The sequence below is a fragment of the Otolemur garnettii genome, unplaced genomic scaffold (genome assembly GCF_000181295.1).
Source record: "Otolemur garnettii isolate 467f Iridium unplaced genomic scaffold, OtoGar3 scaffold00025, whole genome shotgun sequence".
In the NCBI taxonomy this organism is placed as follows: domain Eukaryota; kingdom Metazoa; phylum Chordata; class Mammalia; order Primates; family Galagidae; genus Otolemur; species Otolemur garnettii.
This window is the reverse complement of record NW_003852420.1, coordinates 17526850-17545423: the sequence shown is the minus strand read 5'-3', so window position 1 is coordinate 17545423 and position 18574 is coordinate 17526850. Positions and strand designations below refer to the sequence as shown.

The 18574-nt window shown below is 43.9% G+C and overlaps 1 protein-coding gene across 9 annotated transcripts in view; it reads left to right on the top strand.

Annotated features, from left to right (window-relative positions):
* Nucleotides 1-14907, top strand: part of LOC100965385 (RNA-binding protein 12) — a 37760-nt gene extending 22853 nt beyond the window's left edge. For 5 of the 9 annotated variants that reach the window (XM_023512242.1, XM_023512243.1, XM_023512244.1 and 2 more), the window contains 15 exons: nucleotides 9460-9588; nucleotides 9688-9867; nucleotides 10025-10099; nucleotides 10178-10249; nucleotides 10376-10456; nucleotides 10614-10703; nucleotides 10812-10898; nucleotides 11035-11121; nucleotides 11215-11274; nucleotides 11354-11487; nucleotides 11593-11647; nucleotides 11939-11990; nucleotides 13868-14043; nucleotides 14159-14395; nucleotides 14585-14907. In XM_023512242.1, the coding sequence (XP_023368010.1) occupies nucleotides 9460-9588; nucleotides 9688-9867; nucleotides 10025-10099; nucleotides 10178-10249; nucleotides 10376-10456; nucleotides 10614-10703; nucleotides 10812-10898; nucleotides 11035-11121; nucleotides 11215-11274; nucleotides 11354-11487; nucleotides 11593-11647; nucleotides 11939-11990; nucleotides 13868-14043; nucleotides 14159-14395; nucleotides 14585-14725 (1656 nt within the window). In that variant the 3' untranslated portion in view covers nucleotides 14726-14907. The remainder of the gene's footprint in view (nucleotides 1-9459; nucleotides 9589-9687; nucleotides 9868-10024; nucleotides 10100-10177; nucleotides 10250-10375; nucleotides 10457-10613; nucleotides 10704-10811; nucleotides 10899-11034; nucleotides 11122-11214; nucleotides 11275-11353; nucleotides 11488-11592; nucleotides 11648-11938; nucleotides 11991-13867; nucleotides 14044-14158; nucleotides 14396-14584) is intronic. The other 4 variants (XM_023512247.1, XM_023512246.1, XM_012804124.2 and 1 more) reach the window with 1 other exon arrangement.
* Nucleotides 14908-18574: the final 3667 nt, after the last annotated feature.

The window sequence follows — 18574 nt, the reverse complement described above, 5'->3', positions numbered from 1 at the left end:
AAAAAAAAAAAAAAAAAAAAATCTCTAGGCAGAGACCCTACTCCAAAAGGATCCTATCCTGCTTGAAGACCATGCATTCCTTGGTTTGCTTCCCTCCCCAAATCCAATTCTGTCCTTAAGCTAGATTCTCTGACAGGTTGGGCTCAGGTTAGATGTTTAGCTTTTGGGTAAGTCTTTGGGGGACACTGAAATTGAATTAGTGGCTTACACATTGTTTTGACCTTCACCCAGTACAGTAGAATGGGAAACCCTATGGCCATTTTCTTTACTGCATTTTTCCACTCGGAACTTTTTGTGTGCACATCTCGTGCAACATTGCCAAATACTTTATGGCAGCTTAACTTTTTAGTAGTGCGTGGGTCTAAACCAAATTTGTTTAAAATTTCAGCTTATAAAGACCATTTTAGTAGCCCTTAGTCATGTATGAATGAACATAAAGAAGGTATAGATTATAGCAAGGATTTGTGTATGGGGGTGCTTGTTTTTTTAGAGTCTTAACTTTGCTGCCCTAGGTAGAGTGCCATAATGTCATAGCACACATCCTGCCTTGGCCTCCCAGAGTGCTAGGATTACAGGCATGAGCTGTCACTCCTGGCCAGGATTTGCATTTTGGGTTCAGTTTGTGACCTACAAAGAATGTCCCTGAAGGTGCTGACTTTTGGAGAATTCCTGAGTTAGAGAAGCAGGGATTAAAAAAAAAAAAAAAAAGTTTAACATCTCCATGTTGCTCTGAGGCCAAGAAGTAAAGAAAGTGTTGGTAGTGGGTGTAGTATTTTCCAACCTTATGGGGAAAAAAGTATTCAGTAGATAGTTCCTCTTTGGGAGCCTAAGGAGGATTTCCTCATTAACTTTCAAGACTTGATCCAACATCTGTGAGCTGCTCCAGCCTGCCGAGGTAGGAGTATGGGCATGACTGGTTTGTTAAAGGAGTGATCCTGCCACTCAGATACTTTAGTTCTTTATACCTTCTCCTTGCCACCTCTCTGCAACTTCAGAGGCTATTACCTTGGTGGATTAAAGGAAGTGAGAATTGCAGTCTAGTGCCTTTTGTGGTTAGGGCCTTGGGAGTGGAAGAGGCAGTGTAAGGACTGATGGATAAATTGCAGCTCTTCTGACACTGAATTGGATCCCACTGGACCCAGGAAAAAGTATCTGTTCTAGGATTTATAAAGAACAGAGTTAGAACCTCCCAAGGCAAGAGTGAGGATGCCATAGAAATTGAAGGCAAGTGGCTCCCTGTTAGCAGAGACTGGGATTACCTGTGAACAGTGGTGGTCTGGTAAACTGGCTGGTAGGGCAAAGGAAGTCCTGACTTTAGCATTTGCTCAGTTTCTGTAGTTTAAAACAAAGACCACCTGTTTACAAAATTCTTTAACATTTTACAGTTGGCTCATGAAAGTCAAACAAGCCTGCTCCAGCATACTGCAGCAAACTTGCCACAGGTGTTTTGAATTCCCATTATATTTTTAGGTCTATGCTGTATGGCAGGAGATGCTGAAGCAGCACCAGTGGTTCTCAACCTTCCTAATGCCATGGCCATTTAATACAGTTCCTGTGGGTTGTGACCCACAGGTTGAGAACTGTTGATTTAACTTAAGACTTTTGTCATTTAATTGACAAATAAGAAGCTGGAGAAACATTGACACAAGCCGATTGTGTGGTATGAATTGAGTGTAGTAACCCAGAGTAAGAAGTTACTGAATGCTGGGAAGATCATGAAAAGGGAAATGTATATGAGCTAGGCTTGAAGAATGATGATGGTAGTAGCTAACACTTGGTTATGGTAGTTCTAGACTCTGTAGGAAGCAACTGGCGTACATTATTTGCATTAATCTTTAGAAATGGAATATATTTCCCACTTTAGTAATATTAAGAATTTTGTGCCCAGGTTACATTGATAGGACATTAATGTGGTGTATTAGCCAGGAAGGAATAAGACCAGTATTTGGAGCCTGATCACTTTTTTTTTTTTGAGACAGAACCTCAAGTTGTCCCCCTGGCTAGAGTGCTGTAGCATCACAGCTCACAGCAACCTCCAACTCCTGGGCTCAAGCGAGTCTCCTGCCTCCGCCTCCCAAGTAGCTGGGACCACAGGTGCCTGCCACAATGCCTGGCTATTTTTTGGTTTCAGCCATCCTTGTTTGGTGGGCCCGCATTGGATTCGAACCCGCCACCTTAGGTGTATGTGGCTGGCACCTTAGCCATTTGAGCCACAGGTGCTGAGCTGGAGCCTGGTCACTTCAATGCAGAACCTGTACTCTTGCCCACTAATCAGATCGCTATTGACTATAAGAAGGGAGGTTTTTCCAGGAGAGAAGAGCATAACTACCATCCAAAGTTTTAGAGCATGTGAGAGACAGAATATGTGAGTTCTAGTCCTCCTTTCACTTAGCCATCTATGTGGCCTTAGCTGGATCATGTGTTCCTTGGATTGAGGGACTTGAGTTAGGTGATCACTTAGTTCCTTTTTATTTTTGAGGTTTTGTGAACTGTAAGATCTAAAAAACGAGAATAAATGTGGCTTATTTAAGGGACAGTGAGAGAATGTGCCCAACCAGGGCACTTTGAGGTTGGCAGTAAGCGTAAAGAGGAAAACAAAGTGTAAGCAAATGAGAATGCCTAGTGGTAAAAAGCAAAGGCAGAAAAGGTTGATGCTCTACACTTGGCTGTTTCCATTTGCAATTGCTGACTTGATCCAAATGGCAATGGGTGAGTAATGGAGGCATACATAGATAACAAGCTGGTATTTCGTGTTGGATGTTCCTAAAAAGGTCTCAACCTTAAATGACTTAAGCAGCATGTCAGGGCTAGATTTGGATTATTTCTGAAGATCCTTAGGTTATCAGTTCTTTCCTGGCATTCATTCATATAACAGATTTTAATAGAGTACCCTATTATGAATGGACACATGGCTGGTGTGGTCCCTTTGTTGAATTTTAGTCTAAGGGGAAATACAAGTTACACATTTTGATAGGATTATGAGAAACAAGATTTTATTGGATTGGAGTCAGAGGTGTCTGACTTAAACATAGAGAACAGATGGAGGGGACTGAATCGGTGAGGCCAATTAGACCATAATGGACATGCAGGTAAAATGTACTGGTTGACAAGAGTTCACAGAGATCTGGCAAGTACTACCAACCTCTTATAAAAATAAATATAAATTTTATGACTTCTCTTTTTGACTCACTTAAATGTGACATTTAATATGGTTTTATAAAATTTTGGTCCTAAAAAGTAGGTTAAAAGTCCCATGGGGTTAATTTTTTTTTTTTTTTTTTTTTTTTTGAGACAGAGCCTCAAGCTGTCCCCCTGGGTAGAGTGCCATGGCATTACAGCTCACAGCAACCTCCAACTCCTGGGCTCAAGCGAGTCTCCTGCCTCCGCCTCCCAAGTAGCTGGGACCACAGGCGCCCGCCACAACACCTGGCTATTTTTTGGTTGCTGCCGTCATTGTTGTTTGGCGGGTCCGGGCTGGGGATTCGAACCCGCCACCTTAGGTGTACGTGGCTGGCGCCTTAGCCGGTTGAGCTATAGGCGCCGAGCCGGGTTAATTATTTAATGGCACCAAGGGAAAGTAAATGAGTCTGGTTTAAAGTAAGTAGCTGTTCAAGAGATACAGGATAATTAAAACATCATGAAAAAAACAGGTACAGGACAGAAGAGGTTTTTTGTTTTTTTTAAAATTTGTCTTTGAGACAGAGTATCATTTTGTCACCCTGGATAGAGTGCTATGGCATCAGAGCTCACAGCAACATCAAACTTCTGGGCTCAAGTGAGTTTCTTGCCTCAGACTCCTGAGTAACTGGGACTGCAGGTGCCCACCACAAAGCCTGGCTATTTTTTTTAGAGACAGGGTCTCACTCAGGTTGATTAAGCTCAAACGGTCCGCCTGCCTTGGCCTCATGAAGTGCTAGGATTACAGGCATGAGCCACCACTCTCAGCCCCCAGAGAAGAATGTTTTTGGGGGGTTATTTGTGAGACAGTCTTACTATGTCACCCTCAGTAGAGCGCTGTGCTGTCACAGTTCACAGCAACCTCAAACTCTTGGACTCAGATTCTCTTGCCTTAGCCTCCCAAGTAGCTGGGAGTATGGGTGCCCACCACAATGCCCGGCTATTTTTTTTGTTGCAGTTGTCATCGTTTAGCTGGCCCTGGGCTGTTTCAAACCCTCCAGCCTCAGTGTATGTGGGTAGCGCCATAATCACTTGTGTATGGGTGCCAAGCCAAGAAGAATTTTTTTTTTTTTTGAGACAGAGCCTCAAGATATCCCCCTGGGCAGAGTGCCGTGGCACCACAGCTCACAGCAACCTCCAACTCCTGGGCTCAAGCAAGTCTCCTGCCTCAGCCTCCCAAGTAGCTGGGACCACAGGCGCCCGCCAGAGTGCCTGGCTATTTTTTTTTTTTTTTTTGGTTGCAGCCATCGTTTGGCGGCCCGGGCTGGATTCGAACCCGCAGCCTTAGGTGTATGTGGCTGGCGCCTTAGCCACTTGAGCCACAGGCGCCGAGCCAAGAAGAATGTTTTAATCAAAAATTTCCAAGTAGAGGTAGATTTCAAAGAAGATAATTAGGATTTGGAGGAGACTAATAATATCATGGATTATAGGTCAGTTAAGGGGAATAAGGCTCAAGAGAGAGAAAACCAAACATTGTAAAAATTTGTTTATAAAGGGTTGCCAATTCTAATGAGAAAGAAAAGGCTGATGTGTGACAAACAAAACAGTGTGGTTACACGGAAGTTCCGACCTCTCAGAATGGAAGCCAGGCCACCATAATAGCTTCACTTCAGGGAAAAGTCCAGCCCCATATGCTAGAGAAGCACATGCAAGTCCACAACACTTTGGTTGGTGTTTGAGTCTGAGTTCAGCAAAGAAACTGAAAAAGCATGTATTCTGGGAAAAGTGTTACAATGACTAGGAAAGAATGTTTTAGCATAGGCAGGCGCTACTGGCCCACTGCATGTGTTTGGCCCAGACCAGAAGCATCTCTCTGGGGGCCCTGAGAAGTCATGGAGTGAGAAGACAGCAGCTCCTATTGTTGCCTGTAATCTCTGACAGGTAATCACTGCTAAAGCTCTTGTTCACATCTTACCAAGGGGAGGTCCTCTAGTCTTCCACTGAAATTTTCCCCAAAGTTTTATCATGAAAACTTTCAGCGTGCAGCAAAGTTTATATATACAGAGATAGATCGATCGATCTAGATGTATCTATCTATCTATATATAGCATGAGCTCATGAGTTCGAGACCAGCCTCAACAAAAATTGAGACTCAGTCTGTAATAAAAATAGAAAAACTGAGGCAAGCAGATTGCTTGAGGCCAAGAGTTGAAGGTTGCTGTGAGCTCTGATGCTATGGTATTCTACATCCAGGGAGACAGCTTGAGACTCTGTCTCAAAAAAAATATTTTTTACAATCAGATGTAAGTGTACCTTTAGAATAAAGTACAAATGTATATTTTCCTTTAACATACGTTCCTATCTTACAGAGGAACTTTTCTATTCCTTCCTAGAGTCTTCTTTTCCATTAATACCTACCCTTCTTGGGAAGCAGGGGGGACAAACACTGGGATAGGTTAGTTATGCCTGTTGGAATCTATTTCACTCTTCAGATATATCCACGTTATAGATATTAGTAGTTTGTTTTTGTTGCTGAATAGTTTTTGGTAAATATCACAGTTATCCATTCTTATGTTGATGAATACCTAGGCTGTTGATTTCAAGTTTTTGGCTTTTGTCAATAAAGTGCTATGAACATTCTTGTACAAATCGTTGTGGACATAATATTTTCACATCTTTTGGATAAAAATCTAGGAGGGGAATTACTCTTGGGCTAGGTATATTTTGGTTTTCCGATAAGCTGCCAGAATGTTTTCTAGAGTGGTATATTTAATGCTTTCACTAACAACATCCTTGCCAACATTTGGCCTTGTCAGTCCTTTTAGTTTTATTCACTGTGGGTATGTGACAGTATTTCCTTATGGTTTTGTGTTTCCCTTATGACTGATGGTATGGATCATTTCCTTATTTCTGATTAATATGTTTTCCTTTATGAAGTGTCTGATCAAATCTTTTCCCCATTTTTAAATTTACTGTCATTTAATACTGAGTTGTAGGAGTCCTGTGTTTAAACTTTAAAGCTTAACTGTACAAGATCAGGATAGGGAAGGGTTACTGCTGGACCTTAGTTTAAATGAAAATGGCCTGAAGTGTGAGTTGAGCAAAAGTACACTCACTGTTTGACAAACAGATATGAGTACTATTTCAAGCACCTGCCTATGCTGAGCACTAGTACTAGCAATATAGAGATGATAGCCACCCCTAGTTCTAGGGAGGGGTAGAGAGACAAAAGTCAAAATTCTGATATTTCATCATTAAGGTAGCCACTAAATATTTACTCAATACCTGCTATAAGGTAGCTACTATTGTAGGTGCTAAAGATACAGAGACACAAACCAGACAAAGGATTAGAAGGGCCATCCTGGCTCGAACATACTTGGGTGGCTAGATTATTAGTTAGGCAAGGGTCAGGTCTTCCAGGGCCTTATAGGCCATGGTAAGAACTTTGGGTTTTATTTTGAGTGTTTGGGAAAGCCACTCCACAGTTGTAAGCAGAGAAGTGATATGATCTGGTTTCTTTTTTTTTTTTTTTTTGAGACAGTCTTAATATGTCACCCTTAGTAGAGTGCTGTGGCGTCACAGCTCACTGCAACCTCCAGCTTTTGGGCTTAAGCAATTCTCCTGCCTAGGCCTCCTGAGTAGCTGGGACTACAGGCGCCCACCACAATGCCTGGCTATTTTCTTGTTGCAGTTGTTTTTAGCTGGCCCGGGCCAGGCTCGAACCTGCCAGCCTCGATGCACGTGGCTGGTGCCATAACCACTGTGCTATGGGCACCGAGCCATAATTTGGTTTCTTTTTGGCCAATAAAATCTGTGTGTGGTTGCAGAAAACTAATGAGGAAACCAGTTCAGTCATCCGGATGACAGATAAGAAAATCCTACCTGGGAAAGATGGGCAAGTCTTCATTAAGGAATAATGTTATTGCCAGACCCCTGGATGACAAGATACTTGTGAGGCAGGGAAGTCAGAAGTGACAGCATGTGTGTATATTTGATGAACCACAAATCACTTTGGATGACTAGTTGGGTGGGTAGATAAGTGGCAGGAGATAGAGCTGGTAGCAGACTCATAAGGCCTTTTAAAGTTGAACTAGGAATGCAGGGTCACCATATTATACAATTACCAAATTCTGTGTGGATAGGCCCTCTGGAGTTGTGTGACAAGGTCTCCCTCCTGGGGTGTTTGGCTCTTAACCTAAGGACAGTGGGCAATTATACAGGGCTTTTAATTAGGGAGGAGACTCTGGAAGCTGGCATCAGGAATGACTAGGTGGGACAGAGCTAAAAAGGAGAAACCAGGGAGGAGGCAAGGGACTACAAGAGTTGGAGTTAGGTAGGGGTTGTAGAACTGGAAGTGTAGAGGCTTTGAGATTAGAATGAATAGGGGACTTGAGGTGTAGGTGAAGGATAGAGGGAACTAATGAGGCCCTTTAAAAAACAAAATAAACAGGGATAATCATTCTTGTGGTTCCCCCCATGCACATGGTATTCAGAATAAAACCTTTCTCTTATTTATTTTTTTTGTAGAGACAGAGTCTCACTTTATCGCCCTTGGTAAAGTGCCGTGGCATCACACAGCTCACAGCAACCTCCAACTCCTGGGCTTAGGCAATTCTTTTGCCTCAGCCTCCTGAGTAGCTGGGACTACAGGCACCTGCAACAATGCCCAGCTATTTTTTTGTTGCAGTTTGGCTGGGACTTGAACCTGCCACCCTTGGTATATGGGGCCAGCACCATACCCTCTGAGCCACAGGTGCTGCTGGCTTTTTCTTATTAATTAAAATAAAACAAAATAAACAATATGAAACATTGAAACAGTACAGAAGTGTATAGAATTTGTAACATTTTCACCTTCTGGGCTGGAAATATATTTCTAAGTGGTTAGAGCAGTGCTGGCAGGTTCAAACCTGGCCTAGGCCTGTTTAAAAAAAAAAAAATTTGTCTTCTCTCTGCTCCTTTGAGCTACCTAAAACTATAATTATTTGGTGTAACCTCCATATTTCTGTGTTTCTTTTATGTATATATTAAAATCTATTATATATACACTTACACAATTAAAGTTTAAAGTGGATCGTATTCAGCATTTTTTTTTGGTAGTTTTTGGCTGGGGCTGGGTTTGAACCCGCCACCTCCAGGATGTGGGGCTGGTGCCCTACTCCTTTGAGCTACAGGCACTGCTCACATTTTTTTTTTTTTGTGAGACAGTCTCAAGCTGTCACCCTTGGTAGAGTGCCATAACATCACAGCTCACAGGAACCTCAGACTCTTGGGCTTAAGCAATTCTCTTGCCTCAGCCTCCCAAATAGCTCGGGCTACAGGTGCCTGCCACAACACCTGGCTATTTTTTTTGTTGTTGCAATTGTCATTGTTGTTTTAGCTGGCCCGGGCTGGGTTTGAGCCTGCCAGCTTCAGAGTATGTGACTGGCACCCTACCCACTGAGCTACAGGTGCCGTCCCATAAAGTGGAATCACATTCAGCATCTTTTACAACTTTATTTTTTCATATAATATTAATATAATTTTGCCCTAACTATTTCTTAGTGGCTACTCAGCATCCCATCAGTCAAACACACCATAATCTAATCACCGGCTAATTGACAGTCCTTTAAGCTGCATTAAGTTTTTCACTGTTCTCAGCAATAGTGAAATGAGCATAATTTTTGTTTCTGTGTAAACACAGCCTCAAAGAGCATGCGAGGTGACAAGCATGGAGTTGAAATTGTGACTTGGGGAAAGTTGTATTTCTGCTCCCTTGGGTGAGCATGTATTTTGCTCTGGATCTATCCTCAGGGAACCTCCAAAGGAGTAATCTGGGTGGTAGAAGTCTGCAGGCAAAAGTCAAAAGAACTGGAGCTGTTTCTCCAGATTTTAGCCAGGACTGTTCATAGCTTCCAGGTTTAAGATAGGTTCTCATAAGGAGATAGAATAAGGCTTTGCTGTGGAGCCCTAGACTGGGGAAGAAGAAAGACAAATATGTAGAAGTGGGAATTCCATAACCTTGGGTCTGTTTGGGTCTATGGAGCTAGACTTTTCCGATGAATAGATTGAGAGTGGTGAGTTTTCCCTTGTTGGATGCATTCAAGCAGAGGCTGACATCTGTAGAAGGGCAGCACATGAAGCAAGTTGAACTCTTAAAAAATCATTTGAACTTTGGTTAATAATAGTGTTCCAAATGGAGATGATGAGGGACCAATATGGGTGCTGTGGGATGGGTTAGGGGAGGGATTGATCAGTATAGGTGAGACGGGGTGGATATAGGTTAAGCCCTACCTGGGACCAACAGTCAAGGAAGGGTAAAGAAAGTAGGGTCTCCGGTGCTTGACCTAGCTCCTTTTCTCTTAGATGGCTTGCTGTGTGACTTTGGTTCAGCTGTCTATTTCCTGTGACCACCTTATTGACAAGGACATCGGCTCCAAGTCTGACCCACTCTGCGTCCTTTTACAAGATGTGGGAGGGGGCAGCTGGGCTGAGGTGAGGTGGACCATGGAGGTTAAGGTTGTGGTGGGAGGCTAGGACTAGATTTGGGGTGGAGGGTGTATGACTGTAATGCTTATTGGCCTCTGCCTACAGCTTGGCCGGACTGAACGAGTACAGAACTGCTCGAGCCCTCAGTTCTCCAAGACTCTGCAACTTGAGTACCATTTTGAGACAGTCCAGAAGCTACGCTTTGGAATCTATGACATAGACAACAAGACACCAGACCTGGGGGATGATGACTTCCTAGGAGGGGCTGAGTGTTCCCTAGGACAGGTATGTAAGGCCTAGGATTAGGATCCTTCAGACACAGGTGTTTCGTTAGAGCTCTGTCAGACAGTCTAGCCTGCCTGGATCCTGGAAGTGGGGGAAGTAAGCATCCACTCAACCTAACCCTGCCTGAGATCTCCTTCCACTTGCTGCTTTGCTCCAGGTTGTGTCTAGCCAGAGACTGACTCTACCTTTGATGCTGAAGCCTGGAAAGCCTGCAGGGCGGGGGACTATCACGGTAAGGAAGAACCCAGTAAGGGTATGGGGTGCAGGCTTATATCAATGAAGAATTCATGATACAGTATCCTTTATTTAGGTCTCAGCTCAGGAGTTGAAGGATAGTCGTGTGGTAAATATGGAGGTGGAGGCCAGAAACTTAGATAAGAAGGTATGTGTAGAAGGAGGCCCTGGGAAGCCAAGAAATAAGGGAATAAGGATGGTATGGGGGGACAGAGGGCTGACATAGTGGTTGTTTTTCCCTGAGTCCCATAACAGATCTTTGTGGCATTGGCAGGACTTCCTGGGAAAATCGGATCCATTCCTGGAGTTCTTCCGCCAGGGTGATGGGAAATGGCACCTAACGTACAGATCTGAGGTGTGAAAACCCTGGGATTGGGTAGGGTGAGGTAGGAGAGAAACTCCGAGGGCCTGTGACTAGCAAGATTTGGAATACAGAAAGTCTGGGTATGAAAGGTGACAGCTCCTTTTAGGCCAGGCCACAGCTCACAAGAGACCTTGCTCTCCACCCTCAGGTAATCAAGAACAACCTAAACCCCACATGGAAGCGCTTCTCAGTCCCCCTTCAGCATTTCTGTGGTGGGGACCCCAGCACACCCATCCAGGTGAGGAGTTTGCCTTCTGAGTGACAACAGGGAAGAGAGCCTGGGGAGGGACTTACGCTTCTTACCTGTCACCTGATTGCTTTTTTTCCATACACACCTTCCTTTCAGGTGCGATGCTCTGATTACGACAGCGATGGCTCACATGATCTCATTGGTACCTTCTATACCAGCCTGGCCCAGCTGCAAGCAGTTCCGGTGAGCCCTGGCCCTGTTCAGGGGTGTTGAAGTGGTGGGCATAGATGGTTATAGCTTGGGTGAGAGGGAGGAGAGGACAGCTCTAGTCTTTGATGCTCTGGGAGTTTCCTACCCTTAATTTTTCTGTTTTCACTAGGCTCAGTTTGAATGTATCCATCCTGAGAAGCAGCAGAAAAAGAAAAACTATAAGAATTCTGGAACTATCCATGTTAAAATTTGCCAGGTGAGACAATAGCCCTTATGACCCAGGCTCTGATCCCTAAGCTCCATGATTCCAACACTGTCACTCCAGCCATGACTCTGGTTTCATCTGCAGGTAGAAACAGAGTATTCCTTCTTGGACTATGTGATGGGAGGCTGTCAAATCAACTTCACTGTAAGTTCCCTTACTAGACACAAAAGAACAGGTCTGGGGCTCCAGGTGGTGTTCATTTCCCTTTCTCACCTCCTTCCAGGTAGGCATAGACTTCACTGGATCCAATGGAGACCCCTCTTCACCCAACTCCTTACACTACCTGAGTCCAACAGGGGTCAATGAGTACCTGACAGCCCTGTGGAGTGTGGGCAGTGTGGTTCAAGACTATGACTCGTGAGTAGCTATTCTCTTGGCTGTCCCCATGCCCTGTGAATGCTTTAGCCTCTGAGCTCACAGCCCCCTCACTGCCTCTTCCCCAACTTAATTGTCTTCTTACAGGGATAAGCTGTTCCCAGCATTTGGATTTGGGGCCCAGGTACCCCCTGATTGGCAGGTGAGCTTTCTTCCTCTCCTTCACCCCTATTTTCAGTTTCAGGATTCTGATTCGGGGTGATGTGGTGAAATTACTTGGTGCTAGCACTCAGCATTAAGAGAAGATACAGAGACCCTGCAAGCATGTCTCTGTATGTATGTATGTATATGTGTGTGTATATATGTGTGTGTGTGTGTATAAAGTGCTCAGGACTAAATAGCTCCTATGGAAATCTTGGTACATGCCATAAAGCCTTTATTCTTAACCACAGAGAGGGTCATGGGAGGACTTCATTTTCATTCTTGCCCTCAGGTCTCACATGAATTTGCCCTGAACTTCAATCCCAGTAATCCCTATTGTGCAGGTAAGTTCCCATAGCCACTTAAAGGTAGGTCTGTCTATACCAGTGTTCTCAACCTTCCTAATGCTGCAGCCCTTTAATACAGGGCTGTGACCTGTGGGTTGTGACCCATAGGTTGAAAACCACTGGTCTACACCTAGAGAGACATGTCTATACAGGCAAAGGAGAGTGGGGGGGCATAATAACCTGCCTACATTGTCCAGAGGGGTGGATTTTACCACTAGGCTTTTGGAATCTAATCATCACACCACATGACTTAGAGCATATTGTTTAGTGTCTATGTGTTTTGATTTTATAATAAGAACATTTTAGGATATTGAATATTTAAAGAGAGGATGCAAGTAAAGCAGTAAGCGTAGCACATACTAAGTGCTCCCTAAAAATGGTAGCTGTTATATCATCATTATTATCTTCGCCTAGAAGCTTACAGGTGCTTATTTGGGCATCAGTGGAAGCTTTGGTTGCCTCCTTACAGGGTACCTTTTTTTTTTGAGACAGAGTCTCACTTCATCACCCTTGATAGAGTGCTGTGGCATCATAGCTCACAGCAGTCTCAAACTCTTGGGCTCAAGATATTCTCTTGCCTCAGCCTCCCAAGTAGCTGGGACTACAATGCCCAGCTATTTTTAGAGATGAGGTCTTGCTGTGGCTCAGGCTGGTCTCGAACTCATGAGCTCAGGCAATCCACTCACCTCGGCCTCCCAGAGCGCTAGGATTACAGGTGTGACCCATCATGCCTGGCTGTAAATTTTCTTTTCTGTATATTTTTTTCTGCAAGCGTGAAACAGACTTTTATTGAGGAAAAGAAAGATCAAAGTTCTTCATAAACAGCAAATAGACCCTATTGCTATGGGGAGTAGGCAAAGAGATTTTAACTATATTTTGATATAAGTTCAGAGTTAGAAAAAACTTCACAGGAATAGTCATAGGAGTTCATGTCATTGGAACTCAGGGATCAGTGTCTGAGTCATAGGAGTCAAAGGAGTTCACCTTTATTTAGATTCTCTAAACATTTATATTTTACCACATTTACTCTCATATGTATACTCTGTGTGTGTGCATGTATACATTTTTAAGATTTTTTAAATGTTTAAGAATGTTGTGGTGAATTGCCCTGCCCTAAGTTTGCTTCTCTGGCCCCACCAACATTACAGCCATCATCATCCACATAGCCCCTAAATACTTCAGGGTGTCCTTTCTAAAATCAAGGATATTTTCTTACATAACCACAGTCCAATTCTCAAAATCAGAAAATTAACATCAAACTATTATCCAGTCTATAGCATTTATTCAGATTTTGCCAGTTGTCCTAATGTCTTTTTTTTTTTTTGAGACAGAGTCTCACTGTGTCGCCCTCAGTAGAGTGCTGTGGCATTAACTGCTCACAGCAACCTCAAACTCTTGGGCTTAAGCAATTCTCTTGCCTCAGCCTCCCAAGTAGCTGGGACTATAGGTGCCCACAACAACACCTGGCTGTTTTTTTGTTGCACTCGATTAGCTGTCCCAGACTGGGTTCAAACCCTCCATATGTGTTTGTAGCCAGCCTCATAACCACTGGGGTTTGGGTGCCGAACCTGTCCTAAAGTCTTTTACAGCAAAAAATTAAAAAAATCTTAAATCACACAGTATATTCAATTATATCTTTTTATCTGGATGAGTTCTTCATGTCTTTCATGATAATAACATTTTTGAAGAGTAGAGGCCAGATAATTTCTAGAATGTCCCCTCAGTTTGGGTTTACCAGATACGTACCCTGGGTTATAGGGTGATTGAATGAAATGCACATAGGTTGCCAAATCTGGGCTAGGATAGGGTGATTTCAGGAGTGACGCAGTCTCAAGAGATCTAGGATTTTACAGTCTTTTTGCCTTCCACTGCAGGAATCCAGGGCATTGTGGATGCCTACCGCCAAGCCCTACCCCAAGTTCGCCTCTATGGCCCCACCAATTTTGCACCCATCATCAACCACGTGGCCAGGTTTGCAGCCCAGGCTGCACATCAAGGGACTGCCTCGGTGAGGGCTGTGGGCAGCAGTGGCAATGGTGGTGGGTTAGAGGTACTCTTTGAGGAGTGTGTATAAGGGACTTCCTAGGGTGCGCGTGTGGGGGTGGGGTGTATAAAGGAGTTTGGGAAGGAGGATCTCCTCAGTACACAAACTGGTTTGTTCCCAGCAATACTTCGTGCTATTGCTGCTGACGGATGGTGCTGTGACAGATGTAGATGCCACACGTGAGGCTGTGGTGCATGCCTCGAACCTGCCTATGTCGGTGATCATTGTGGGTGTAGGTGGTGCTGACTTCCAAGCCATGGAACAGCTGGACGCTGATGGGGGCCCTTTGCAAACATGTTCTGGGCAGGCTGCTGCCCGTGACATAGTGCAGTTTGTGCCCTACCGCCGATTCGAGAATGTGAGTGCGGGCAAATTTGATCTGGGGGTTTACCCTTTCATCTTGCCCTCACATGAGTGGGGATACTTACCCTTTCCCTTATGTTAACGGCAGGGTTGGGTGTTGGGTTTTGTATCCTTTCTTGGGTACGAAGTATAGACCTTGGGCAGCTATTTTGGGCCACCTCTGACCTTGCCCTTCTCCTGGCAGGCCCCTCGGGAGGCACTGGCGCAGACTGTACTTGCAGAAGTGCCCACACAACTGGTCTCCTACTTCAAGGCCCAAGGTTGGCCCCCATTCAAGCCTCTTCCACCCTCAGCCAAGGCTAGTGCACAGGCCCCCCAGGCCTAGATTTCCTTGGACGCTGTGGACAGTCTTTAGTCATCTGTCCCCAAGGCCTCATTGGGCCATTGCCCAACCTACACACTCTGCTCCGTGCTCGCATTTTATATTTTTGATACTTTTATACTTGTTTCTGCTGTTGCTGCTCTTGATCCCTGATATCCTCATTCAATAAAGAACAATGAAGACTACTACTTTGCCACTACTCTGTGTGTTTTTGGGTGGGAGGCTGCTATTAGCCATGTTTACTTTTCCTCTCTGAGACTGTTTGTGATTTTAGGGATTGTTGAGTGAAAAATTCCTCTGACATAATAACTCCACTTGAAGAAATTGGGTATTCCTAGCCAGATATCCGAATGACTCTTTTTTTTTTTGAGACAGAGCCTCAAGCTGTTGCCCTAGGTAGAGTGCTGTGGCATTACATCTGACAGCAACCTCCAACCCCTGGGCTCAAGTGAGTCTCCTGTCTCTACCTCCCAAGTAGCTGGAACTACAGGTGCCCGCCACAGTGTCCGGCTATGTTTTGGTTGCAGCCATCATTGTTGTTTGGCGGGCCCGGGCTGGATTCAAACCTGCCAGCTCAGGTGTACGTGGCTGGCACCTTAGCCGCTTGAGCCATAGGCACTGAGCCTGAATTACTCTATTTTTGAAAATACAATGTTTGAATTTTCAGCACTTAAGCCTTCCCTCCCAGGGCATAGCTGAGCTGGGAACACAAAGTGGAAAGTGCTAGACCTCATAAAAGGCAGCAAAGGACAAGCAAGAATAAGTTTTATGGGGGAATGAGGGCTGTTCTACTTCTAGAGAAAGGAGCAGGGTAGTTCTGGCCCTAAAGATAGGTGAAAGTCTTGAATTTTTTTTTCCAGACAGTCTGACTTTCAGCCTCAGTAGAGTACCCTAGCGTCATAGCTCACAGCAACCTCAAACTCCTGGGCCCAAAGGGTTCTCTTGCCTCAGCCTCTCCAGTAACTGGGAATATAGGCACCCATCACAACACCTGGCTATTTTTAAGAGATAGGGTCTCAGGGGTCTTGCTCTTGCTCAGGCTGGTCTCGAACTCCTGAGCTCAAGCAAATCATCTACCTTGGCCTCCCAGAATGCTAGGATTATAGGCAAGAGCCACCATGCCCAGCCTAAAAATCTTGAATTTTTAAATAGCTATAAAATTTTAAATACAGAAAAATACTACCCAAACTTTCATGTCCCAATGAAACATATTTCATACATATCTTTTAGTGCATACCTACTGGTTTAGCATGCTTTAAGATTTTTTTCTCATCTTTGTACCCTCAGTGAATCCCCAACAATAAAAAAGAAAAATAAAGATTTTTTTTCTCATTTTTAAAATGTATGTTGGGACCAGGCACAGTGGCTTATACCTGTAATCCTACTCTGTAATCTTCACTCTAGGAGGCTGAGGCAAGAGGATCACTTGAGGTCAGGAGTTTGAGACCAGCCTGAGCAAAGTAGACCCCATCTCTACAAAAAATAGAAAACTTAGCCAGGCATGGTTGTAGCCTGGCAGTAGCAAGTGATGCTACTGTACTCTAGCCAAAGTGACACAGCAAGATTATTTAAAAAAAAATAAAATATATGTTAGTGTAAAATTTCAAAAATACATATTGTATAAAATAGTGAAACAAGTGAGGGCCCATATTTTTCCTAGATCTGACAAAAGATCTTTTTTCTAAATAGAATGTTATATAGGCCGGGTGCGGTGGCTCATGCCTGTAATCCCAGCACTTGAGAGGCTGAGGTGGGTGGATTGCCTGAACTCAGGAGTTCAGACCAGCCTGATCAAGAGCAAAACCCTGGTCCCTAAAAATAGCCGGGCATTGTGGCTGGCACCTGTATTCCCAGCTATTTGGAAGGGTGGGGCAAGAAGATTGCTTGAAACCAAGAGCTTGAGGTTGCTGTGAGCTAAGACAACACTCTACCGAGAGTGACCAAGTGAGACTGTCTCCAAAAAAGAAAAAAAAAAAGGATATTAGATATACTATTTGTACCTTGTTTTTATTTACTACATATTTTTTATTTGGGGTGTCTTCTCCTTTAGAACTTACTGTCTCACGTCATTCTTTTAATTTTTAAATTTTTGGAGACAGGGTCTCTATTGCCCGTGTTGGAGTGGTATGGCATAATCACATCTCACTGTAACCTGAACTACTGGGCTCAAGAGATTCTCCTGTCTCCTGCCAGGTAGCGAGAACTACAGCTGCATGCCACCATGCCTGCCTAATTTTTCAATTTTTTGTAGAGATGGGGGTTTGGTATGTTTTTCAAGCTGGTCTTAATCTCCTGGTCTCAAGCAATCCTGCCTCAGCCTCCCAAAGTGCTAGGATTACATACACTGTGCCCGGCCTTCATTATTGTTTTGTTTTGCAATGCTTTAATTACTACATTATTTCTTTTCTTTTCTTTTTCTTTTTTTTTTGAGACAGAGCCTCAAGCTGTCCCCCTGGCTAGAGTGCTGTGGCATTACAGCTCACAGCAACCTCCAATTCCTGGGCTCAAGCGAGTCTCCTGCCTCTGCCTCCCAAGTAGCTGGGACTACAGGCGCCCGCCACAACACCTGGCTATTTTTTGGTTGCAGCCATCATTGTTGTTTTGGCGGGTCCAGGCTGGATTCGAACCCACCACCTTAGGTGTATGTGGCTGGCGCCTTAGCCACTTGAGCCACAGGCGCCGAGCCTACTACATTATTTCTAATGCCCACATATTTTTCTCTTATATGAGTTTATCATAGTTTTTTTAGCCAATCCCTTATTTGGGAAATTTGAGTCCCTTCCAGTTTTGTTCTCTTACAAAGCATGCCACAATGAACATCCTTATACGTTTATGCACTTAAAAGAGTATTGAAGAATTTATTCCTGTAAGTAGAAAAGCTAGTTGAAAGGGGATATTTCAAATTTTAATAAAAGAAAAAAATAAAATTTTATTTTTTGGGGGACAGAGTCACACTTTTTGTCATCCTTCGCTGAGTACCTTGGTGTCATAGCTCACAGCAATCTCAAACTCAAGTGATCCTTTTGCTTCAGCTTTCCAAGTAGCTGATACTCAGGCGCCTGCCCCAATGCCCGGCTAGTATTATTTATTTATTTACTTTTTGGAGACAGTCTCATTTTGTTGCCCTCGGTAGAGTGCCGTGGTGTCATAGGTCACAGCAACCTCAAATTCTTGGCCTCAAGTGATTCTCTTGTCTAAGCCTTCCATGAAGCTGGATCTACAGGCACCCACCACAACACCAGGCTATTTTTTAGAGAAGGGGGTCTCACATTTGCTCAGGCTGGTCTCGAACCTGTGAGCTCAGACAATCCACCTGCCTCGCCTTCCCAGAGTGCTAGGATTGCAGGCATGAGCCATTGTGCCCGGTCCAGCTAGTTTTCTTTAGAGATGGGGTCTTTCTCTTGGCTCAGGTTGGTCTCCAAATCCTGAGCTGAAGCAATCTACCTGCTTTAGGCCTCCCAGAGTGGCAGGATTACAGGCCACTACACCTGGCCCCCAAATTTTAATAGATACCACAAATTGTCCTCTATTACACAAGTTATGATCAAACTTAACCACCCTTTTGTTAATATGACAGGCAAAAAATATAAAAAAAATTTAGATTCATTTTTATTTTAATCTTCTCTGTATCATTCCAATTTTAGTTATGTGCTGCCAAAGCAAGCACTAGACTTATTTAAATATGAAGACTAGAAAGCACTTCTATGTTTAGGAAATATGTTTCTTCTCAACAGCCTGTTCATAGGCTGTGAGTGTTATAGTCTTTATTCTGTTAACGTTACTAACATTTTGTATATATTGAAAATATTTTCTTCCAGGTTGTTAAGTCTTATAATTTAGGGTAAGTATCCT